This window comes from Rhinatrema bivittatum, chromosome 7 (assembly GCF_901001135.1).
Source record: "Rhinatrema bivittatum chromosome 7, aRhiBiv1.1, whole genome shotgun sequence".
Lineage (NCBI taxonomy): Eukaryota > Metazoa > Chordata > Amphibia > Gymnophiona > Rhinatrematidae > Rhinatrema > Rhinatrema bivittatum.
Window position 1 is genome coordinate 102,055,813 of NC_042621.1, and position 25,542 is coordinate 102,081,354.

A 25,542-nucleotide genomic window follows, 5' to 3' on the forward strand; every position below is an offset into this window, starting at 1 on the left:
GGGGCATGGCAACTAGACATCATGACAGGAAGAACCTCTAAGATGGTACATCTGGGGCATGGCAGCAAACCCTCCAGTGTGCTTTCAGTCTTCCCACTCACATTAAAATTGTGGAAAGCTCAGCAAAAGTAGATTGATTTATAAAAACACCATTTTTTTCCATCAAGTCTGGTGCCAACCTGGACTGATGAGGGCTTATAATATGCCCTGCCATTGAGAAGTCACATTCACTGAACATGATGGTTGATGGGTAGGAAAAATAATCCTGAGCCACCTTGCCTAGGTCTAGCCAGACTTCCGACTTGTATGCCCATCTGGGTCCATGTCTTCGATGGGCTTTGTGCGATGGTATGTCACAGAAATTTCTGCTGGGTCTCCTTTTCTGAGGTGGGCTCAGGGTCTCTCTTGCCAGCTGCTTTAGCTATAGCTTATGTCTGGAGAGATGATTTTGTGTGAGCAACATGGCTTTGGTGTATTGATGTGGGGAGGAACTGGTAGGTGATTACTGCTTGTGCCATCTGCACCAGTCTCTGGGGTGGCAACTCTTTCCTATGCTACATCCCCGTTATGCCTCTGTATCTGGCGCTCCTGTTGACACATCCATCTACCAGCTTCTCCTTTATTTACGTGAGAGTCTGGGACTGGAGAGCAAGATTCTCCTTCACCCATGGATCACAGCATGTCTGCTACAAAGAGTCCACAAACTGAATCACCTCTCCTTCAATTCTCTATTGTTTACAGAAGCCCTCTAACTTTTCCTCCAGAATATTTACTATAAGGATGGGCTTCACCCAGGATGGCACTTCTGGAACTCAGATCCTTTGTGACATCCTTGAAGAGCTTCAGGATTTGTATCAGATACCTCAGCACTACCTAATCATGATGTCCCAGGGGGGCAATCCTCACCTATCTCTGTTTCTAGAGACAGATCTTGAAAGGATGTCTGCTGCTCCACTAACCTCTGCAGCATCATATAGGTGGAATCCCAGTGGGTGCTAAAAGCTTGAATCAGATGCTTATGTGCCATGCAGAATTCTTCCTGCTTCTCATGGAGAAGCTGCCACCTTCATCTCTCTATTAGATCCTTCAGGAATAGATTCCCATGGTCCTTGGGCCCCAGGATCCCTCCGTGCCAGGTGCAGCAAGTGCAACACAGTGGATACTCTGAAAGCCCCCCCCCCCCTGTCTATTGCCCTTATATTTTCCCTCTGCCTGTCGTAAAGAAACTTGTCTGAAGACTCCAGCCTTTCCAGTCTAGCATCCAACCCTCCAGCATCTTTCTTATGGCTGATAGAGTATTGCACAAGGTATGATTGCTATCCATCACCTGGGTATTCAGCACAGCCTACCTGCACCCTGTTGCTCTGTTCTCACTAGAGCTGCAACCTGCAGCCAGGTCCCACCAGTATGCCGTCAGAGAGGTAAGCATGTGTAACGTTCATGGTGGTCTAGATATAATTGGTGAAATACACACTATTGCCCCACATTGTTTGCCAGCTCTGTCTGTATGTGATTATGGTACAGATAATTCAGGGCATGGATAACCTACCTCCTAAATGTAGTCCTGGAGGACACTTTGTAATAGAGGTGAAGGCATGCAGCAGTTACATAAAGCCCATATCCTCCACTATCTTTAGGGACTAGTCATCCAGGGCCATCTTTTCCCTTATGCTCTTCATTGCTACTTTTGATGCTGCCTGCCTCTTGCCCTGGGACAGTGATATAGACCACACCCATTTCCTCTATGATGGGCTTCTACTGCTGGCCTGCCTCCTGATTGCTGGAAGGGGGCCATGGATTCAGCTTTTCAATCCCTTTCCTTTGGCTTTTACTTGAAGTGGCAGAAGTGGTCCCCATGCTAGTTCAGCTGCTTTCCCCTGATGCCAATGCTAACAGGTGCTGTTTCTGCAGGTGATGCATACCAACATTTGTCAGATGCCCCACTTGCTTCCTCAACTGATATCCTTACTGCAGTGAATATACTGAGCTAAGACAAGGATCAAGCTAGATATTTCAATGGTGGGGGAGGAAGGTAAATAGAACCAAGAGCTAAGAGAAACAGATAAGTATGAGAGAAAAAATGTGTGAAGCTTGCTGGGCAGACTGGATGGGCCGTTTGGTCGTCTTCTGCCGTCATTTCTATGTTTCTATGGATCCTCCCTCACTTTAAAATGCCTCCAGATCAGGGATGTCTTCCACGATCTCTTCTTTATATCCTTGGGGACTGATGCTGGTATTGGAGTTGAGGTTGAGGGTGGACCCTGAGGAAAAATTCCAGAGGCATCACTCGTGTTCTCTACCTATGCTGCCTGCTCTTGCTAGGGGTTAATCTCAAAACAATCAGTATCATCTATTTTCCTCATCACTACACTAGATAAGATAATACTGACTAAACCTCTCGTATTTTCTGAAATATAAAAACATGCCATACTGGGTCAGACCAAGAGTCCATCAAGTCCAGCATCCTGTTTCCAACAGTGGCCAGTCCAGGCCATAATAACCTGGCAAGTACCCAAAAACTGTCTATTCCATGTTACTGTTGCTAGTAATAGCAGTGGCTATTTTCTAAGTCAACTTAATTAATAGCAGGTAATGGACTTCTCCTCCAAGAACTTATCCAATCCTTTTTTAAACACAGCTACACTAACTGCACTAACCACATCCTCTGGCAACAAATTCCAGAGTTTAATTTTGAGTGAAAAAGAACTTCATGGAGTGCCCCCCCTAATCTTTATATTATCCGAAAGAGTAAACAACCGATTCACATTTACCCGTTCTAGACCTCTCAATAATTTAAACATCTCTATCATATCCCCCCTCAGCCATCTCTTCTGCAAGCTGAAAAGTCCTAACCTCTTTAGTCTTTCCTCAAAGGGGAGCTGTTCCATCCCCTTTATCATTTTGGTCGCCCTTCTCTGTACCTTCTCCATCTCAAATATATCTTTTTTGAGATGCGCTGACCAGAATTGTACACAATATTCAAGGTGCGGTCTCACCATGGAGTGATACAGAGGCATTATGACATTTTCCGTTTTATTCACCATTCCCTTTCTATTAATTCCCAACATTTTGTTTGCTTTTTTGACTGCCGCAGCACACTGAAACGATGAATTTGTTATCCACTATGACGCCTAGATCTTCATTGGGTGGTAGCTCCTAATATGGAACCTAACATTGTGTAACTATAGCATGGGTTATTTTTCCCTTTATGCATCACCTTGCACTTATCTACATTAAATTTCATCTGCCATTTGGATGCCCAATTTTCCAGTCTCAAGGTCTTCCTGCAATTTATCACAATCTGCTTGTGATTTATCTATGCTGAATGATTTTGTATCATCTGCAAATTTGATTACCTCACTCATCATATTTCTTTCCAGAACATTTATAAATATATTGAAAAATATGGGTCCCAAAACAGATCCCTGAGGCACTCCACTGCCCACTCCCTTCCACTGAGAAAATTGTCCATTTAATCCTACTCTGTTTCCTGTCTTTCAGCCAGTTTGTAATCCACGAAAGGACATCACCACCTATCCCATGACTTTTTTAACTTTTCCTAGAAGAATCTCATGAGGAACTTTGTCAGACGCCTTCTGAAAATCCAAATACACTACATCTACGGGTTCACCTTTATCTACATGTTTATTAACTCCTTCAAAAAAGTGAAGCAGATTTGTGAGGCAAGACTTGCCTTGGGTAATGCCATGCTGACTTTGTTCCATTAAACCATGTCTTTCTATATGTTCTGTGATTTTGATATTTAGAACACTTTCCACTATTTTTCCTGGCACTGAAGTCAGGCTAACTGGTCTAGTTTCCTGGATCGCCCCTGGAGCCCTTTTTAAATAGTGGGGTTACATTAGCCACCCTCCAGTCTTCAGGTACAATGGATGATTTTAATGATAGGTTACAAATTTTTACTAATTTTGAGTTCCTTCAGAACCCTGGAGTGTATACCATCCAGTTCAGGTGATTTACTACTCTTCAGTTTGTCAATCAGGCCAACCACATCTTCTAGGTTCACCGTGATTTGGTTCAGTCCATCTGAATCATTACCCATGAAAACCTTCTCCGGTACGGGTATCTCCCCAACATCCTCTTCAGTAAAAATGGAAGCAAAGAAATTATTTAATCTTTCCACGATGACCTTATCTTCTCTAAGTGCCCCTTTAACCCCTCAATCATCTAAAGATCCAACTGACTCCCTCACAGGCTTTCTGTTTCGGATATATTTAAAAAAGGCATGATTCGTCCTCCGAATCATTTGTTGAAAATAGTCCATATCCTCAGAAGCAGTAATTAGTATACAGGAATATGATGCTTGTTTTGGCTGTTGCACTTCTACTGCTCCAGGCAGTGCTCCAGCCTTGCTACTTGGCAGCCTTAAATGGCTGTCCTGCCTTTTTCCCTCTGTTCTAAAATAAGAGGGGAACAGGCTGCAGTGGTACATGCTCTCCAAATTTCAATTATTTCTGCCTTGAATGCCCTTCCATTCTTGCCTTTCTGCAGCTAAAAAAAAAAATGTTCTCCTCACTGCTGCTACTATTAGGCTGTGCTGGATCTGCAGCAAATCCTGTCCTCCTGCTATTCCTTACTCTGCACTTTCCTCTGAAGTGCCTACTGGGCATTTGGATATCACAAAGGAAGTTATTTATAATGTACCACCATTCGCAGTGCTACTCATACACATCTACAGTGTGTGTGTGCGTGCTGTGCAGTGCAGTGCACTGTTGACTAATTCCTTTCCCACACACAAAAAAAACTGTTAGAAAGTTAGAGAACCAACAAGGCTGGCAAGCCTGGCAATACTCATCTTAATTTTCTCTTGTCTGTGCTAACCTCACCTCACTAGACAGTGACAAAAACACTACTTCAATCTCCACACTCCTGCCCTCCCCCAGGGAACAGAGGAAGCGCAGTGCCAATGCCTCTATCTCTTACAATGAATGAAACCACTACTGCAGAGAAGAAACAGCCCTTTACCAGTGCCAAAGCTGACTTTTTTTTTTAATTCTCAGGGAGCTTCTTAAATACAGAACCTTCGCTACCAACTTCTAGAAAGGGGATAGACTTTCTTGCCTATGTTCAGACGTTTCAGTGAGAGAATGTCAGTATTTCTTGATCCAGATGTCAGCTATAGACTAAATGATACTTCACCAATTTGTCCTGCCTCAGCTCCCAGAAGGATTTATTTATTTATTTGTGAACTTTTAATATACCGATATTTGTAGGACACATCATACCGGTTTACAATCAACTCTAGGAGAAGGAAAATTACAAAAAACAGGGAAGGGGGAAAGGGGAGCAGTCAGGAAAAAGGGAGAGAGGGGGGCCGGGCGAAAACAAGAGCATAGGGAGCGAGAAGAACAGAGGAGAGAGGGAGTGAGAGAAACATATGTAGGAACTGTAATAACAGTATTAATTTATTAATATTTCAATAAATTACATAATCAACATTTCCTTAGGGTATGTTGTCATAAAGGCCAAGAGTTGGTTACTATAGTTACCTCTACTTGTTTGTTCTGTGATGACAGCACAGCCATAAACTTAAATGGGAAACAGAACAAATGAGATGAAAATGTTTGTTCCTCATCATCTAGTCAGACCAGTCCAGATGAATGGGTTATGCCCATCTGCCAGCAGATGGAGACAAAGACTAAAAGTTGGCTGACATCTTCCCTTTTAGACATCATTGCTGACTTCAGCCTGCCAGTATTTACCTGTAACAAGGTAAGTTAGGAATTTATAACACACCCCATAACCAGGAAGCTATTCAGAAAAGAAAAAAAAAATGAGAGAAATAGAATAAGAACTTATTACAATTCCGGTTTTTACTATAGTATTTCCCCAATATTCACACGTGACAGCAATCTTAATAGTTGCCTTGAGGACTGAATGGGAAAATGAGTGTGTCAGTAGAGAGGAGGGTTCTGGACTGGTCTGAATGGAATCAAGGAAAGAAAATTATCAAGTAAGATACAATTTTTCCTTCCCCATCATCTAGTTAGACCAGTCCAGATGAATGGGATATACTGAAGCTATTCCAGAACTGGCAGGAAGTTGCCAAACCTGCTCAGAACACTTTTCTCACATCCAATATGAAAGGCATACAACAAAGACCAAGTTGTCACTGTACTAATCTCCTGTAGTGAAAAAACAAACTGAGCTCTGCCCCTGATGCTGCCTGAGATATGGAGGATGCACCCTGTCTTGGGTAAGGGCTTTGCTTATCAATATAAGCAGCTGCAATGACTCCCATAACCTAATATGCAGTGGAAGCCTTGGCTGCTGCCTCACCCTTTCAAGCACTACTGTACAAAAGACAATCAGGAGAAGCATTAAAATAATTACACGTAAACTTCCTAACACCTTTTTGGAACCTACAAACTTTACAACAGAGCTCTTCTCACAAGCCCATCTCTATGGAACTCCTTACCCCTAAATCTAAGAACTCAAGTTGACGACTAAACTTTCAAAAAAGAATTAAAAACGTGGCTTTTTACCAGAGCTTTTTCAGAAGATCTTAAATACCAACACCAACAAACTCCCAACCAGACAACTCCAAAGAAAACAGACACACCATCCTATCAACTTGTGACGGACTAATAAAACCATGAACTCTACAACAGACATCTAAGAACTTTTCCCTATATAATCTAACCCTCTATTACCCCCCAATGCTTCCCAACTTTATCTTTAAATTGTATTTGTTAAAACTGTTGTTCTCCTAATGTAAACCGTTATGATGGCAAAACCGAATATACGGTATACAAAACATGTTAAAATAAAAAAAAAACAAGCAGAGATGCTAATTGCACTCCTCATAATATGGTTACTAAAGAAAAGGAAGCAGACCATGTGATATAAACAAAAGGATAACACATTCTTTGTAAGAAGGAAGGCACTATACAAAGCGTCATTATATCCCTTATAATCACTAAGGTCTCCTGCCAGAAGTACCTGCAAATCAGAAGCTCTTTTAGCCAAACAAATACCAAAAGAAAAACCCCTTCAAAGGAAGAAGTTTCAGCAAAATTGAAATGAGGCCCAAAATGCGAACCAACCAAGAAGCACATTCATATCTCAAGATGGAATGGTATACTTCCGAATTTCAAAGTAGCCTAATTACCCTAATTATGGACACTGTATCAAGTACTAATTTTAAGAATCTGCAACTGGACAATTACCTTTGAGCTCAAAAACTTACTTTATTTCATATATATATTTGGCATTGCTTATATTTATATTTATTGATACGTTAAACAGTTAAACTGCTTTATATAAAATATTATATTTCTTTATTTATTGCCAGTTAAACAATTATTACTTTATTTAGCACTATGTTAAATTGTCAACCAGTTAAATTGTCAACCAGTTATACTTTTTCACATGTTCCTCGGTTCCATGTAAAGCTCCGCCCTCTGTTGAGCAGTTCTTCTTTTTATGTAAACCGGATTGATTTGTAGTCCCTACAAGAACTTCGGTATATAAAAATTATAAATAAATAAATAAAATAAATCCTTCACTGGTCTAACGTGTTAAACCCCTTTCAGGAAATAGGCGTAAAGATAGGGGCCCTCCAGACATCTGGCCCCTCTCAACCTGCAGCAGGTACATATTGCATCTTCAAACATGCAGAGCGTCTGGTAAAATCTAGGACTCGGGACACTGAGGTGTTCCTAGATACCACCTGACCCCTGGAAGGACATTGTTCAAAGATCCTTTAGTTCTCGCATAAAGCCAAAGAAATACGTGCTGTCCTGGCCATCAATAGTAAAACCACCACTGCTTGAGAATAAGTTTTTATTCAGATAAGCCCTCTCAAGGCCAAGCTGTAAGACAAAGTTGACCTGGATCATTATGAAGATGATGATCCAGTGATAGTAGGACCTTGTCTTAAGCATAGCATACTTAAGCCCGGTCCAGAACCTGATAAGATCCCCACACCAGAAATGCTTTGGCCAGTCCATCACCACTAAGATGATCAGGCCAAGGAACTCAAAACTCTCTGGATCACTTTCCCTAACAAAGGAAACAGTGGGAGGACACAGAACACTTTCTCCAATGGCCAGCATTGAACCAAGATACCCAGTCCGGACGACACTTTCTACATTCAAATGTGTCCCACCCTTAAAACTCACCTCAGGAGAAACCTACTCCGAATCAATTAAAATCCTTCACCACCTTATGCAGATAGAAGAATTAGAAGACTTACTGACCATAATAGGAAATTTCTATGAAGAAACGGACCATGGAAGAATAATCCACATCTGAAAGCTAGGGACCACTTTCCAGACTTGACTACATTAGGACTGATCAAGTCCAGTTAAATGTTACCACATCTGATAGATGCAAAGGCGCAATTACCTTCAGGAATCTTTCTGCCCATCAGAGTGGCAGTCCACCACTTCAAATACTTACGGATGTATGGTGCCCCCTGATAGCATACATATGCTCCCACCATGGGATTGTTTGACATTAATCTGACCACCTGACTCCTAGTAGAGGAGCAAACAAAAGAGTTAACTGAAATGCTCTTATCTCCAAATGATTCATGGACCTCCTTGTTTCTTCCTGTGTTCCTGACCATGAGCCCAGACCATTGTTAGACCCAGATAAATGGGCTGTCTAGCCCATTAGGCTGCCATTTTTATCACAGTGAACCATTCTGGTAGACTGAAATAGTGTTTAAATTCCAGAAGTGGGGATTTAGGAATGGGTCTCAAACATGTCTCGTTTATCTCCAGCACCGGTAGTCTTATGGAGTAATTTGAGACTGAGAATCTCCTCTGTAAGGCAAGCTTTCTGAAGGGGACTCATGAGCACCCTCGCCTGAGGTACTAAGGCCAGCATTGCCCATGAAACAGAGAAGCTGCAGATAACTCCATTCAGTTGGATTCCTGACTTACAGCAAAAAATAAACCTGCTGATGCAATTATGAATGCTCTGCTAACCCAGACACAATACAAGCCCGTCTGTATGTCTAACAGGCTCCTAGATATCCTAGGAACTGAAGAGACTATAAACTGCTCTTGGGAAAAGTTGACTGGCCAACCAAACTTCTGTAGTATTTTGTACTCTATTCGCCCCAAACAATCAACCATCTAGACGAGGATACATCAAATTTGCCTCCAGAGAAGGATGACTGCCACCCACCATCACCTTCAAAATAGGTCCTTAGAGCAGCAGCCAAGTCCAAAGGTTAGGAATTAAACTGGGAATGCCTTCTTAGCACAACCAAGCGAAAGAAGTGCTGATAACCATTCCCTATCAGGATGTGAAAAATAAGTCTTTGTAAGATCCAAGGAAGTCAGAGACTTTCTCTTCCTTCCTGTTATGTCTGGCCACCCTCAATGTGTCTGAAATAAGACACTCAGACATTCTAGGGAACCACAATGGACAAACAAAGAATACCCCTACCCCTCCACTGAGCCTTTGGAACTGGTATCCCTTCTTTCAAATAGAAATCATCCAAGTGTCACCCTGTCAGCATTCCACTTCTTGGTAGACCGACAAGGGAAACTATAAAAGGCATTCAGAAAAATGGATGGAAGAATTTCATGCAAGCTGCTATTCTAGGGCATAGCCATTTCTCATGATCTGAAAGACATATTAATTTGACATAATCTGGTCCCAGTTCTGATAGATTCCTCCTATTTCCAGGATTGGAATGTAGCTCATTAGGAAAAAAAAAAAACTAATTTGATACCTCGAGAGGTACCCATCCTAAGGATCCCTCCTTACCTTGTTGAATGCAAAGGCCCTCCTCTACTGAGGGATTGAGAGCTCATCTTTAACCTCCGGTGCTACCTCCCTGTTTTTTTGTTTTGTTTTTTTTTAGCTGGAAATTTTCTTAGCTTCCACAACATTTAATGTACACAGAGACTGAAAATTGACACAAGCTCCTCCATATGGAACAGATGTACTCTCCTCCCCTCCAGGGGGAAATTCTGGTTCTTCAGAGGAGACTGCCTCCAAGACTGAATTACCAGTTTCTATAGTGTTATCCTGACACTGTGGTGACAAGTGCCACAGAACTAGGCAGGACAGCACCATGCTAGTAGCAGGCAAGACTAGTCTTCCTTCCCAGCTCCTGTCTGTATGTGCTCCCTCTAAGAATTAGACCTGGCTTTGAACTGGGATCTGCCCTGTCAGAAGGCTTGTGTGCTTACAGGAGTCACAAACTGTTCAGTCACAGATAGCTGAATATTACTAATAATTCTAAGGGTCTAAGTTAGCCAAAACACAAGCTCCCACCACATTAGCTTCTGGGGCTCAGAACGAATGGGTATAATATGCTCGTGCTAGCAGTTGGAGACTGATCTGACGTCAGCACGGGTATATATACCCCCACAGGAAGCGTAGCAACTCAGTAATTTCCGTCTCCAAAGCAGTTTGGAGAGCCTGCACGCTCGCTGAGCGTGTTTTCCAAATCTGTTTTCTATTTTTCTATTTTCTAGTTTCTTTTCACTAAAATTTCTACAGCATCGAGCCCCGCACTCCTGCGGTGATACCCTAAGGTCCCTCCCCCAGTAGAGTTTCCCGGGGTGATTTCCGTGATCCCCCGGAGGTTTAAGTCCTCGGTCCGGTGGCCAAATCGCGGTAGGGACGTAGCCCCCGGGCGAGGTTCGGGTAAGGCATATGAGGCACCTCGGTCCCGGCGTGGACGAGGCAGCGGGTGCATATCCTCAAACGCGGCGGTGAAGGTACTTGCCCTCTCCCCCTGCAGCCGGAGACTGCCCGGGTTCCAGCCGGGAAGCGCCGAGGATCAGGTAAGGCGTACGTCTTTTACTTCTGGTCTCCGAGGATCGGCGGCGTGGCACGCCGTGGAGGGCGCCATTTTGTTGCCTTGTTCAGGTATTGAGCGCCCGTAATAGGCGCAGGTCTATGACTAAGCACATATTCTATTCCTCATACCATTGAGCGTGTATTGCCAACCGCATATTGCTGAGAGCATATTGAATAACATTGAGCGTGTATTGCTAACCGCTTATTGCTGAGAGCATATTGAATACAATTGAGAGTGTATTGCTAACCGCTTATTGCTGAGAGCATATTGAATACCATTGAGCGTGTATTGCTAACCGCATATTGCTAAGAGCATATTGCATACAATTGAGCGTGTATTCATGACCGCATATTGCATATCATTGAGCGTATATTGTTAGCCGCATATGGCTGAGCACTTGTCTATATTGCTGCCGCATATTATTATTAAGCGCCTGTTCTATTAAGCGAATATAGCTGCCGCATATTATTATTATTAAGCGCCTGATGTATTAAGCGTATATAGCTGCCGCTTATTATTATTGAGCGCCTGTTGTATTAAGCGCATATTGCTGCCGCATATTATTAAGCGCCTGTTGTGCTAAGCGCATATTGCTGCCGCATATTATTATTGTGCGCCTGTTCTATTAAGCGTATATTGTTGCCGCTTTTCATTCAGCGCATACTTTTCAATGGAACAGAACGCCTCAGCGTCTTCAGCGGGGGCGCCGCCTGCCTCCGGCATTAAAGCCCTCAGCCTCTGCTCTGCATGCCAGCTTCGAGCCACGCACAGTGAAGAGCCAGACTCCCTATGTGCCCAATGTGAGGAGGCCGTGGGACCTTCGGGCCAGGACCAGTCTCAGCCACGATTTGCTGACAGTTCCCCAGGGGCTACCCCGGATTTAGCGGTCAGTCTCGACCAATCGGGAATCCCGGGGGATCTTGTACCCCGGCGATTAGAGGCTGCTTCAATTTCCTGGGTGGATCTCTTTAAGGGGATTCATGCCTTTGTACAGATGCAAACAGCTTCCCGTCCAGGCCCTGTGGTTCCTGCTGTCCCTGCTGTTTCTGCTGTTCCTGCGGTGGCTGCGACTGTGGCGGCTGCTGCGGCTGCCGCTGCGGTGGCGGCTCCTGCGGAACCTGCTCCTGGACCCTCACGTCCTTATCGTGAGCGGGACCTCCCGCCGCTGGACAGTCCAGATCAGTCGGACCCGGAGGTTTCACCGGACGAGTCCGAGCTCCCGGACGAGGGGGAACTTCCCCCAGGGATTGAACCATATAGAACCATGAGGCGGTTCTTCCCTAAGGAGGATCTCTCCAACCTGGTGTCTCAGTGTCTGGCGGAGTTGGATATTACAGGTCCCAGTGCTCCGGTACCCTCTGCGCAGAACCCTCTGCTGGAAGGTCTTCGTCCTACAGCCCGCCATTTTCCATTCTTGCAAGCAACACAACAACTGATAGATTTAGAATGGGCTGCACCAGCGGCTTCCTTCAAAGGGGGCCGGGCCCTGACGGGCATGTACCCACTGGCACCGGCTATCCAGGACCTGCTGGCATGCCCTCAGGTGGACGCCTTGATTAGCGCTGTGGTCAAGCGCACTACCATTCCAGTTGAAGGGGGGACGGCCCTCAGGGAGCCTCATGACCGGCGACTGGACGCCATTCTGAAACAGACTTTTGAGGTGGCAGCTCTATCTTTGCGGATCGCAACCTGCTGCACAGTGGTGACGCGTGCCTGTTTGTCACAGGTCAGGAACAACGCTCCAGCAGTAGACATGGAGTCAGCTCTCTCGTTCCTCACGGATGCCGCATCAGACCTAGTCCGAACAACAGCCAAGGGGATCTCATCCTCCATAGCTGCCAGGAGGCAGCTCTGGATCCGGAAATGGTCAGCCGATCCACCTTCAAAGACACGCCTCACCAGATTGCCCTTTAAGGGCTCTTTCCTGTTTGGCAGCGACCTTGATAAACTGGTCAGCACCTGGGGCGCTTCTCCAGTACCTCGACTGCCGGAAGATCGGTTCAGGAGGAACCAGCGCGCCTTTCCAAGGCCCTCCAGGGGTAGAAGCTCCCAGCGCTTCGTTCCCTACAGGAGTCGCTACCAGGCACCTCGTCCTCAGGCCCGGAATCAGTCCTTTCGGACCAAGCAGCGCAAGAGGGGAGCAGGCCCGGGCTCAGGTCCTGGCCGCGCCTCACAATGAGAATCCGCCGATCCATCTGGGGGACGGAGCCATAGGGGGAAGGTTAACCCTCTTCTACCCCAGATGGGTCGAGATTACGTCGGACCAGTGGGTCCTCGCCATCATCCGAGAGGGGTATTATCTGGACTTTCATCACCTCCCTCCGGACAAGTTTGTGGAATCTTCCTGTCCCACACACAAGAAGGCAGCATTGGAAGCTACCCTGGCGAGGCTCCTGTCCTTGAAAGCCATCATCCCAGTACCTGCCTGGGAAGTGAATTCTGGACACTATTCCATTTATTTCATGGTACCCAAGAAAGGGGGCACCTTTCGGCCTGTACTGGACCTCAAGTCAGTCAATCGATACTTAAGGGTCCCGAGGTTTCGTATGGAAACTCTGCGCTCCGTCAAGACCGCAGTACAGCCAAAGGGAATTCCTCACGGCATTAGACTTGTCGGAAGCCTACCTGCATATCCCGATCCATCCGGATCATCAGCGCTACCTACGCTTCAAGGTTCTAGGACGCCACTTCCAATTCCGGGCTCTGCCCTTCGGGTTGGCCATGTCACCGCGGACCTTCACCAAGGTGGTCGTAGTGGTAGCAGCGGCACTCAGACGGGAAGGAATTCTGGTCCATCCCTACCTAGACGACTGGCTGATCAGGGCGAAATCTCGAGAGGAGAGCCATCGGACAACCGACAGAGTGATCGCCCTTCTGGAAAGCTTGGGCTGGGTAATCAACCTCAGCAAGAGTTGCCTACAGCCTTCCCAGTCACTGGAAAACCTGGGAGTGTACAGTTCGACACCCAGGCAGACACAGTCAGTCTCACTGCCAAGAGAAGGTTGAAACTTCAGACGCGTATCCAGTACTTGATGGGAGCCAGTCGGCCCATAGCTTGGGATTATCTGCAGGTTCTCGGTTTCATGGCATCCACCCTGGAAGTGGTACCTTGGGCAAGGGCCCATATGAGACCTCTACAACACTCCCTGCTCTCTCGCTGGAGCCCCCGTCTACGGAACTATTCCACGCACCTACCTCTGCCGGCCAGAGTACGGACCCAGTTACGGTGGTGGTTGCAGTCCAACCACATGAGCAGGGGGTCGAAGATGTCCTCCCCCACGTGGACTCTGCTCACCACAGATGCCAGCCTGAGCGACTCGGGAGCACACTGCGAAGGACTCACCGCACAAGGGCGGTGGAACAGAGAAGAGTCCGCGTGGAACATCAACCGTCTAGAGGCTCGGGCAGTCCGATTGGCATGTCTTCGATTTGCTCACAGACTGAAGAACAGAGCAGTCAGAGTGATGTCCGACAACGCCACCACGGTGGCATACATCAACCGTCAGGGCGGAACCAGAAGCCGACAGGTATCTCTGGAGATTGCCCTACTGATGGCTTGGGCAGAGGCGAATCTTCAGGACATCTCCGCCGTCCACATTGCCGGGAAGGACAACACCACGGCAGACTTCCTCAGCAGAGAAAGCCTACATCCGGGAGAGTGGCAGCTGTCACCCACAGCCTTCCAGATGATTGTGGATCACTGGGGGATTCCGGACATGGATTTACTGGCGGACAAGTCCAATGCTCAAGTACCCAGATACTTCAGCCGCAAGCGCAACCCGTTCGCACACGGAATCGATGCCCTGGTTCAGCCATGGCCTCCAGGGACTCTGCTATTCGTCTTTCCTCCGTGGCCTCTGCTGGCCGCCATCATCCACAAGATTCAGAAACACCGGGGCCTAGTTCTAGTGGCACCAGACTGGCCAAGAAGACCCTGGTACGCGGACATGAGAAGACTATTGGCAGGGGAGCCTCTTCCCCTGCCTCCTCTCCGGGACCTTCTACGTCAAGGTCCCATCCTCCACGAGGATCCGGCTCAATTCTCTCTTATGGTCTGGCCATTGAGAGGGCTAGACTGAAGAAAAGATGTTACTCGGAGCCCGTGATACATACACTCCTCCGAGCTCGCAAGTTTTCCACATCCCTCACCTACGTAAGGATCTGGAGAGTATTCGAAGCATGGTGCAACACTCATGGCACCAATCCACATGCGACCACAATCCCTATTGTGTTGGATTTCCTGCAAGATGGACTTCAAAAGGGTCTCTCCCTCAGCTCCATCAAGGTTCAGGTGGCTGCGCTGTCTTGCTACGGCCCCAGGAGGGATGGCAAGACCATCGCCAAGCACCCAGATGTTTCTTGCTTCCTGAATGGAGTCAAGCATATCCGTCCGCCACTGCAGTGGCCTGTGCCCTTGTGGAACCTCAACCTTGTTTTGGATTTCCTCGCGGGATCCACCTTCAGACCCCTTTGGGGCCTGTCTCTCCGTTCTCTCACTTTGAAGATGGTGTTCTTGCTGGCTGTATGTTCAGCACGCCGCATCTCAGAGCTACAAGCCACTGTCCTGCCGGGATCCATTTCTCAGGATCACTCCTGAGGCTATCCATCTTCGCACGGTTCCCTCCTTTCTACAGAAAGTGGTTTCACAGTTTCATCTTAACCAAACCATATCCTTGCCTACCACGGCGGGTTTGAAGAAATCTGAAGAAGGGCGTTTATTACGCCATCTCGACATTGGCAGATTGCTGCCCAGATATCTGGAAGTGACACAAGAACTACGGAAGACGGACCATCTGTTCGTCCTGCACAGCGGGAAGAAGCAAGGTGAAGCGGCCTCGCGGCCCACCATCGCCCGCTGGATTAAAGAAGTTATCAGAGCAGCTTACGTGGAGGCTGGGAAGTCTCCGCTTCTACAAGTCAAGGCTCATTCTACCAGAGCACAAGCGGCATCCTGGGCGGAATCCAGGATGCTGTCGCCTGCAGAAATATGTAAAGCGGCGACATGGTCCTCCCTCCATACCTTCTCCAGGTTCTACCGTCTGGATGTCCAGGCCAGGGAGGACTCAGCATTTGCGAGGGCGGTACTACATGGTCCTCAGGCAGCCTCCCGCCCAGGCTGGGAGTAAAGCTTTTGTACATCCCATTCGTTCTGAGTCCATCTGGCTACACGCCAGGAAATGTTGAGATTACTTACCTGATAATCTCCTTTTCCTTAGTGTAGACAGATGGACTCAGCATCCCGCCCTGCTGCCTGTGTTAATGGTTTCACTGATTCAAGGTAAGCCATGTCATTTGTTTACATAAGTGCGTACACTCTACCTGGTGTCAACGCCTTCTGGTTGTGACTGCTGTCGGTCTCCAGCTACTATCAATCGGTCAGGGGAATCATGTTTCACTATTTCACTGAGTGTCAGTACACACATCCATAACAGCTTTTGCAAGGAAGATTACTGAGTTGCTACGCTTCCTGTGGGGGTATATATACCCGTGCTGACGTCAGATCCGTCTCCATCTGCTAGCACGAGCATACTATACCCATTCGTTCTGAGTCCATCTGTCTACACTATGGAAAAGGAGATTATCAGGTAAGTAATCTTAACATTATCCATTACATGCAATGGATAGGATCAAAATGGCTTAAGAACACTTAAGACTATAGAATTCATAGGATTCTCATCCTACCTGTGCCAAGACAGGAGTGCATGGTGAAAAGGCATGTCCTCTACCAGAGAATAGTGTGCCTTGGGCAACTGACTCTGAGCTGGATCTGCTTTTAGAGAGTAAATCCCCAAGGGAGCATGCAACTTAGGAAAAAGTTGCAAAGTATGAATATCCAATCTCCTGAGACCATAGAAATCTGGGAGTGGATCCCCAGGACCAGAGTTCATCCCTCACAGAAAGCTTGCTGCCAAGATTCAAAGATCTTGCAACTCCAAAGCTCTGCTGAAGCCAGGGTCCCCAATAAAACTAGGGAAGAAGGTACTGTAACCCTAAAAGGGACAGTCACCATCTGCTGCAGAACAAGACCAACCTGCGTCCCTGCAGGACTGAGAAGAGGACCTTGTACCTTTTCATTCTCCCTCTCTCTTCCTCATAAAATATTAAATAATAAAATCATCAATAATAGTAAAACCATATTGATAAAAATATTTTAAAACGATGAATAGAATAACATTCAATAATTTAAAACTTGTGTATTGTTTTTAATTTACAAAAGCCAATGAAATATTTAAAACAGCAGACACATCAAATAATACTCAATTACAGCTATTCACGATTAAACAATTCCACACTCTCCATACCTGAAAGCATTTGATTTCCAGATGCCTCAAGATTGTCATGGATTAGTTGGGAGGAGGCATGGGGATAGGGAGTTGTGCGCAAACTCTTTTCTCTCTCATACACGTTCCATTTTTCTCTCTCTCACACACACACACACACACATACATACTCTCACTCCCTCACACGTGCATTTTTATACACACATACACTCTCTCACACACATACACGCATGCTCTTTCACTCAACTCTTCTCCCTTTCTAGAACAGAAGAAGAAGCCGCGTCCTTCAACCCTCAGCCTGTGGGATTCCTCTTTCATTGGGTTGCGCAGGCCAACATTGTCCCTGCTCTCAGGCCTGATGCTACTCCACTCCTGCCTTTTCTTCTTTCTTCAGCCTCAGGGTGCAGTGATACTCTGCTTCCTGCTTGTTCCCATGCAGGCTGATGCTGCAGGTTTTGTATCTTCTTCCCTCCTACGTGGACCCATGTGACACCACTTGCTTTTCTAGGTGGGAAGAAAAAGATGCAATTGCTGCACTGCCCCCAAAACTGTGGTATTGTAGACAACCGCCTACTCCACCTAGTGCTTCCACCGGCTCTGGGGGTGGCAGGAGCAATTGCCAACCCACAGCAATACCTATGTGATCAGGCCACTACTGCTTTTTGCACTGGCTGCTTAAGTTTCTCCTCCAGCCCTGCATGGACTGCTGCCACCTCTGCCAGGCCTAGTTTGTGATTATAAGTTGAAGTTGTTTTTAATCAGACCAATACACTATAAAATATTTTAAAAGGGTATTCATACCATTAGGAAAGTTAGCTGAAAGTAAGTGGTAATCGTCAGATGAATGGAGGACTGAGAGCTCCCAGAGAATCACAGCAGAAATATCTTGGGAAACAGATAATGCTGGAAAGTGCCCCAAATCCTACCATTTCTGACAAAATCTTCCATCATGGGGATTGTCTGCTTTGGTGGAAGGCTGATCTAAGTAGTCATCTCATGCAATGGTGCTTTAAGTCCACTAATGATGGAATCTTCTGTGCAGAAATTGTTAGTATGAGCCTAAGAACATAAAAACATAAGAACCATACTGGGTCAGACCAAGGGTCCATCAAGTCCAGCATCCTGTTTCCAACAGTGGCCAATCCAGTCCATAAGAACCTGGCAAGTACCCAAAACTAAGTCTATCCCATGCTACTGTTGCTAGTAATAGCAGTGGCTATTTTCTAAGTCAGCTTCATTAATAGCAGGTAATGGACTTCTTCAAGAACTTATCCAGTCCTTTTTTAAACACAGCTATACTAACTTCACTAACCACATCCTCTGGCAACAAATTCCAGAGTTTAATTGTGCGTTGAGTGAAAAAGAACTTTATCTGATTAGTTTTAAATGTGCCACATGCTAACTTCATGGAGTGCCCCCTATTCTTTCTATTATCTGAAAGAGTAAATAACCGATTCACATCTACCCGTTCTAGACCTCTCATGATTTTAAACACCTCTATCACATCCCCTCTCAGCCGCCTCTTCTCCAAGCTGAAAAGTCCTAACCTCTTTAGTCTTTCCTCATAGGGGAGCTGTTCCATTCCCCTTACAATTTTGGTCGCCCTTCTCTGTACCTTCTCCATTGCAACTCTATCTTTTTGGAGATACAGCCTATGCCAGATGGTTGTATGTTTGAGTATTGCTAAGTCTTTTTACATACTTGGTATGGCTTATTGCTGTGAGCTCCAGTTGCTCCATGTTTACATGTATACTATTTATATTGTTTGATTTTATGATTGTAGCATTGTAATCCACCTAGAGTTAGCGCTAATGTGGACTATAAATTTTTTAAATAAATTAATAAGATACTTGTATTGCTAATACTGGGATGTGTGCACCATACTAGCAGCAAGCACAGTACATGTGTATGACTCTCTCTTCCTTTTCTCCCTCAGCTATTTGGATGAAGCTGTGATGCACCTAGACCACAGTGACCCCCTGACCCGTGATCACATGGGCACAGTTATGAACCAAGTGCGACAGAAGCTCTTCCAATTTCTGCAGGTGGCACCCCACAGCCCCCTGAACAGACTTGCCCGGCGCCTGATGATGATGTTGCAAGGCCTGGTCACCCCAGGCATGGGCTAAGCACAGCCTGAGACTACTGCAGAAGACTTCCACCAAGGCTGGGGAAGGAAAATAATTATATAGGAAAAAATTATTTTGTTTTAATGAGCATCTTTAATGTGTCCCTCTGGTGAAGTCACTATGGAAAATTGAGACTTTAAGATTATTTGTATGAATGCTCTGTGATTTCCAGGTTATTTTTGCTTTGTTTATTGGTTAGGAAATATTTCTAGCATACTATTGAGCACACAGTCCTTTGCTCAAGGCATCATGGGCTACGAGAGGAGTACAGCTTTCAGCCCATGAACTGTTGCCTCCTGCAGTAACTGGAGTCTTTGTAGGTTGTGTATCATTTAAATTGCTGTCCAGAGAGGTGGTAGATTTTGAGACGTCACAGGCCTCTTCAGAATTTTACATTCACAACTTTCAAAGGTACCTGTTTTCTCCAGGACCAGTATGGCTGCTGGAACTTTACATTACGCCTGCAGTAACAAATTAGTAACTTAAAGGACTTAGCAGCAGCACTTCCAACCAATGTCTTCATAATATTAGCTTGCCTATTTCTTAGCTTAGTCGCAGCCGTCTTTTGGTCTTATTCCTAGGTCTCCTTATTTGTATGCTTTAATATTTGTATTGTTTTAGTTAAAACAGATGCAACGTTTGTCATGGCCACATTTCTTAAATTTTCTATAGTCCTTTCTTCTTATTATTTATATTAAATCATGGGTTCTTAAACTTCTTGACAGTAAGATCCACTCCACGTCTCTATGTCCTCCCCTCTCTCCACTCTTCCAGACCCATGCAAACACACACACACACACCCTGCTGGTTTCTCACCTCCTCTGTGATGGGTGAATGGGCTGCTGCTTTTGCTCTCTGTTGGTGGTCACTCACCATTCCACCTCCACTTCTCTATCACTGATCCTTCTCTCCCTCTGTCTCTCACACACTTACTGCCTTCTCCTAGCTCTCAGTAATTTCCCTTTTTACTTCTTTGTCTGATCCTGGCTTTCTCCATGCCCAGCATCTCATATTCTACTCTCATCTCTCTCGCAGTGGCTGCACAACAATAGTAAAAACTCTGAGCTCGCTCTGTATCATGGCTATGTTCCCTCCTTTTCCCATTCTGGGTAGAAGTACATATCCTGTTCCTCTTGGGGGGGGGAGGGGGGCTGGGAAGACCGCACCAGCTGTATCACATCTGTTGTTTTTGGCAGCCATTTGCCTTGTGCCCCCTTAAGTCTCTTGCAGTTCTCCTTGGGGAAGAGGGGAGAGAGTGTGTTGTAGAATCTGAGAAATGCTGTACTATATTCATATATTACAGTGTATTGATACAATGCTTGCATGGTGTTATGAGCTTCAGCAGTGCCCTTATTCTACTCAGGTTAATAGTGGTGGGAGTGACAAAGTAGGAAGAACTTTCAACAGATTTAAACAGATCTCAGGAATAAATAAAAATTGTAGCAAAAAGGTTAACTGGTGATTTTGCTGGTTTTCCCTGCTAAATGAGTTATCTTAAAAAAAAGATTGTATTTGTTTTGTTAGTTCTGATACTTTAATCAATGAACTGAGCAGATCTCAGCTGGAAAACACAGAGCATGTTTTATCACAAGAGGGACACCTTAAACTGTGTCAGTCATTTATCTTAGCAGAAATCACACCATACAAACTTACTTGAGGACTATTTTTGTAAAACAAGCTTTAAAACAAAAATAATTCTGAAAATATCACAAGGACTTTTCCCTATATTTCATATTTAAACCCAAGTGGGAATCTATGGTTTCAGAGCCTCACCTTATAGTTTTGGATTTTTTTTTTCTTTTTAAGAATGTTATGTGGCTCCCAGTACACAGAAGAAAGAAGAGTAAAGGGCACTATTTTAAAAAGAAAAATAAAAGCAATAGTATGCTGTAGGGTAAAATTGTATTTGTTCCTCTGATAATTGCGAGAGGTGGCATGAGAGGAGAAATACAGCTCCTCTGTCTTGAAGTGGACTTGTTTCAAGCTTTCTAAAGTCGGAGGCAGTCCTGGAATTCTCTGAAGTAGTGCTCCTCGCTCATCAGATATGGACAGGTATGGTTAAAGCAGGTGGAGGTTAAGCCCATATGCTTAAAGCAAGTGTTGTGATTGGATGTTTAAAGTGTATGACTGGTCAGAAAAAGCATCCAGCCGACACAGAAAGCATCATAAGAGGAATAAACTTCCACGATACCTAAGCCTGCACTGATTCCAAATCTGGCTGCACCTTCAACCTAATACTGACCTGCATACTCGGAAGAATAGAATTAACTTGTTACTAGTCTTTATTTTAAAAAAGAAAGCAAGTGCATAAATCTATCTTCCTTCTCTGTAAGCATCATGCTTTGGATAACAACTCATTGAAAATGTCCATTTTCTTTCTTTTGTGTGTTTCAGCATGTTTAGAGAATAACAAAGCAAACTTCAATTTTACAGTTTTCTTTTATCTAAAAAATTTTTTGAAATTTTTTTTGAATTAAAAGTTAAATAACTTTTGGAGGAAAAAAAAAGGCTTCTTTCATTTGTGTGGCAGGGGCAGTATGATTCTAAGGCTTCCTTTTTCTTGTGTAAAATGTAGCAAAACAAATCCCTGCATCCTGTAAGATATATATGAGAGAAGCTGAATTGAAGAGTACTAAAGCTTTGAAAAAGTTCCATTGCTTCAAAAAGATTAGGATGTGGTTGACCCATTGAAAGCACTGCAATATAGTAAATCTGTTTCCCCACCCTAAACATGGCTCATTTGAGACAGCAAGGACTTAAAGATGTTGAATCCAAGCCATCTTTGCGATATTGACATTATATGGGTGGAATTCAATGAGTATATACACTGAGATCTAAAGAGAGTCATGGTCTCTGGCCCCCATTGAGAACTGTCAATACAATAACTGAGTAAAAGAGGGAGAAGGGTGAGATAATATAAATAGAAGAAAATTCTAGGTAATTTTGAATGAAGGCCTAGTGGTTAGAACATTGAGCTGGAAATCAGGGTTCAAATTCTGTTTTCCCCTATACTCTTACCTTGGGCAAGTCACTTTATCATCTTTCCTCAAGTACCCTTAAATTGTAAAATCTTAACAGTTATTATACATGAATACTTGTCACATTGTACAGTCTGCATGCATCCAGTAGCACATTTAAAAAGAATTATCCTCTTAAGATAAGCAAGCAGGTCATCATAGTTACACACATAGGTGACACCTGCTGGTGCTGACACAGCACATTTCCAGAGCTTTCTAGTGAAGACTTGAAGACTCCTCTGAGCATGTGCAGGGGTTTCCACAGCCAAATGGCATATCAGTTCATTTTTTTCTCCTAGGACAAGCAGGATGGTAGTCCTCACAAGTGGGTGACATCAGATGCAGCCCGGCATGGAAAACCTTTGACTGGCACACTGAGCATGCCCAGCATGTGTGCCACGTGGGGTCTCTCTTCAATCTCTTCTTTTCTACAGAGCTATCATCTTGGGATGTGGAGCTCGTACTGGTTTCTCATTCTTTTTTCCTTGCCAGGTCCCTCAATCCTTACCGGCTTTAGTTAGAGGGCATCGTGGTAACTTACCCGTTCTTTGCGGTCGATTACCGACAGTGCCGTTCTCTGGTGGCCACTGGCCATTGACCACCTGTCTGTTAGATCTTTTCATGGAGGAATCTGGTTTCCACCGATGCCCCCAGTGCCCCTGGACTATGTACATTACAGACCCATCTGGTCTGCATTTTGTGCCTGGGGGCATTGCATGATGTCAGGGGATGTTCGTTTTGTGCCCAGATGACTCCCAAGGGGTTACTGTGCGCACCTTGACAAGATGAAGAAATTGTTTGGCTACAGGAAGTCTGAGCTTTCAACCTTGGTGTTGGGGTCATTGACGCTGGGGACCAGGTAGTCCTTGGTTCCACTTTACCTTCTCCTCCGCCAATTCCTCGGGTTAGGTGCTGGGGATTGACCTCTTTCCATTTCTTCGCATTCTAGGTCTGGGTTGTCTCCATCCCCTGGCCGAGCATCATTGGAAGTTGAGGAAGCACCGGCATTGATCACAGTCATTTCACGAATCCAAGCTTGGAAAGGTACCAGTACAGACTGGTGTACCCCTGAAGCAGCCCCATGCCGAAGAGGCGTTGCCCTCCATCGAGGCCAAAGGCCCAAGGTCTGCCTTGGGGCTCCAAGGGAGACTAGGTCATGCCTCCTTTTCCTCAGGCTGTCCTGTCATCAGCAGCATTTGAGGAGGAGCTAGAGCACAGAGTGTGGTTGGTCGAGCCCTACAAGGTATCAAGCCACCGGCCCCTTCAGAGTCAGCACCATTGCTGAAACGGTTGGACTTGCTCATCAGTGCGCTGCCGACGCAGCCTGTACCTGTGTCCCGAGCGCTTTTGCTGCCACAGGAAACACCAGGGCGATCTCAATCAGAGACTGTCCTCAGTGGGGATTCCTCCGATGAAGGAGGGCCGTCTGGACAGGTGATTCCTCGTCCAAGGCCAACCCCATGGCCAGTGTTGCCTGAGCTGCCGGTTTCATCAATGGTGCCGGAGCCCGGAACCAGGCCCGATGCCAGGGTCTGGCCTGGAGGGCCGGGTTGTGGCCTTGGTCTTGGGCTCCAGCCTAGGCTGAGGTCCAGGCATCAGGATCTGGCCTCCGGGCTGGGTCATGGTATCAGACCTAGGTCCAGAGGCTGAGGCCCCAGCTTCGGGACCAGGCCCTGGCGTTGGGCCTGGGTTCAGCCAAGGCATTGGCTTTGAGTAGGCCAAGGGCGCAGTAGGTCGCTGTGACTTCGGACTGGGTCTAGGCCTCACAACAGATCCGCTCTGGACTGGATATGTTGAAGCCGGGGGGCATCCTGGCCCCAGCATTTTTCCAGACAGGCGGGAGTCCCTGGATTAGATTTTTGGCTATTTTTTGGGGGGGGAGGTTTGTTTGATTTGTTTTTTTCTCGTGAATTAAACAAATCAAGCAATCCATGAACCAAAATTTGTGGGGGAAAAAACTCAAATGAAAACAAATATTTTTCCCCTTCACATCCCTAGCTAAATCCCTCTTCATATTTTCCACACCTTCCAGGGTGTCTATCGTGTTGTAAATTTTGGTATTAACCACAAAATGACAAACCTTTCCCTATAGTCATTCTGCAATATTTTTAAAAATCTTGAACCAATCCAAGGACCGATCCTTGTGGCATACCAGTAGTAACCCGGCAATCCAGTACCATTTCCTACTACCTTTTGTCGCCTCCCACTCAACCAGTTTCTAACTTTAGGGTCCACACCAAGGGTGCTCAGTTTATTAATTGCCTAAGCGGAATCATGTCAAAGGTCTTAACTGAAATCCAAGTACACTACATCTGGCATTCTCCCTAATCCAACCCTGGCCACTTAGTCAAAAAAATTGATCAGGTTCATCTGACAAGACATATCTCTGGTTAAACAAAATAAATAAAATAAAATTTTGCTTCACATCTTATAATCTTTTGATTCCACAAACTGCTCTATCCTTGGTTTTAGCAGCAATTTCATTAATTTACTCACTACAGAGGTCAGACTAACTGGCCCGCAGTTCCCAGCCTCCTTCCATTTTTGTGAAGAGGCACTACATCCATCTTTTCTAATCCTCTGGAACTACTCCTGACCCTAAAGAAGCATTAAAGAGGTCAAGCAGCTGCCAGAACTTAAAACCCTCGGAGGTATCCCAGCTGGTCTCATCGCATTATAAGCTTAACTGGTTCTTCATGAACACACTTTTCTCAAAATAATTTGAGATTTACGTCTTCCAAGCTTATTTGTGTCTGTTATCTGTGGTCCTGCTCCTTGTTTTTCCTCAGTGAACACCGAATAGAAACATTTGTTAAGCAATTCTGCTTTTCCCTTGTCAACTCTACTTATGCCTTCCCTCTGATGCTCACAATGCCACTTTTGTACTTCCTCCTAACATATCTTTACAAAAAAAAGGTCTTATCTCATTTTACCATATTTGCTATTTATATTTTTTTGCTTTTTTTGCTCTGTTCCCAGCTTCTCTTAGCTTTTCCAGATAGTCACCTGTTTTCCTCTCTGTGATCTCTTGTAGTTTATGAATGCTAACTTTTTTTTAACTTGTTAGCTACTACTTTAGAAAGCCTAGTAGCCTCTTTTTTTCTTCTTACCTATATTTTTCTGAAAAAGGTTAGTTGCCTTTACCAATATCTGCTTTTAGTTTTACCCACTGCTCTTCTACTTTCCCTAGATTTTCTCATCCATCTAACAAATTCTTGAAGTACTCCCTCTACTATTTCTTGCTGTAGTCCATATAATTTCAGTCTGTGTTGGTGGCAATTAGTTAAAATGTTTGGTTTCTTTTACTCCCCTCTGCAAATCCC

The 25,542-nt window shown here is 45.2% G+C and overlaps 1 protein-coding gene across 2 annotated transcripts in view; it reads left to right on the forward strand.

Moving 5' to 3' along the window:
• Positions 1-21,727, forward strand: part of EDC4 (enhancer of mRNA decapping 4) — a 324,468-nt gene extending 302,741 nt beyond the window's left edge. Inside the window, exon 28 of one of the 2 annotated variants that reach the window (XM_029608825.1) lies at positions 19,010-19,154. In XM_029608825.1, coding sequence (XP_029464685.1) covers positions 19,010-19,021 — 12 coding nt within the window. In that variant the 3' untranslated portion in view covers positions 19,022-19,154. Of the gene's footprint in view, positions 1-19,009 lie in introns of both variants that reach the window. The other variant, XM_029608824.1, reaches the window with a different exon arrangement.
• Positions 21,728-25,542: the final 3,815 nt, after the last annotated feature.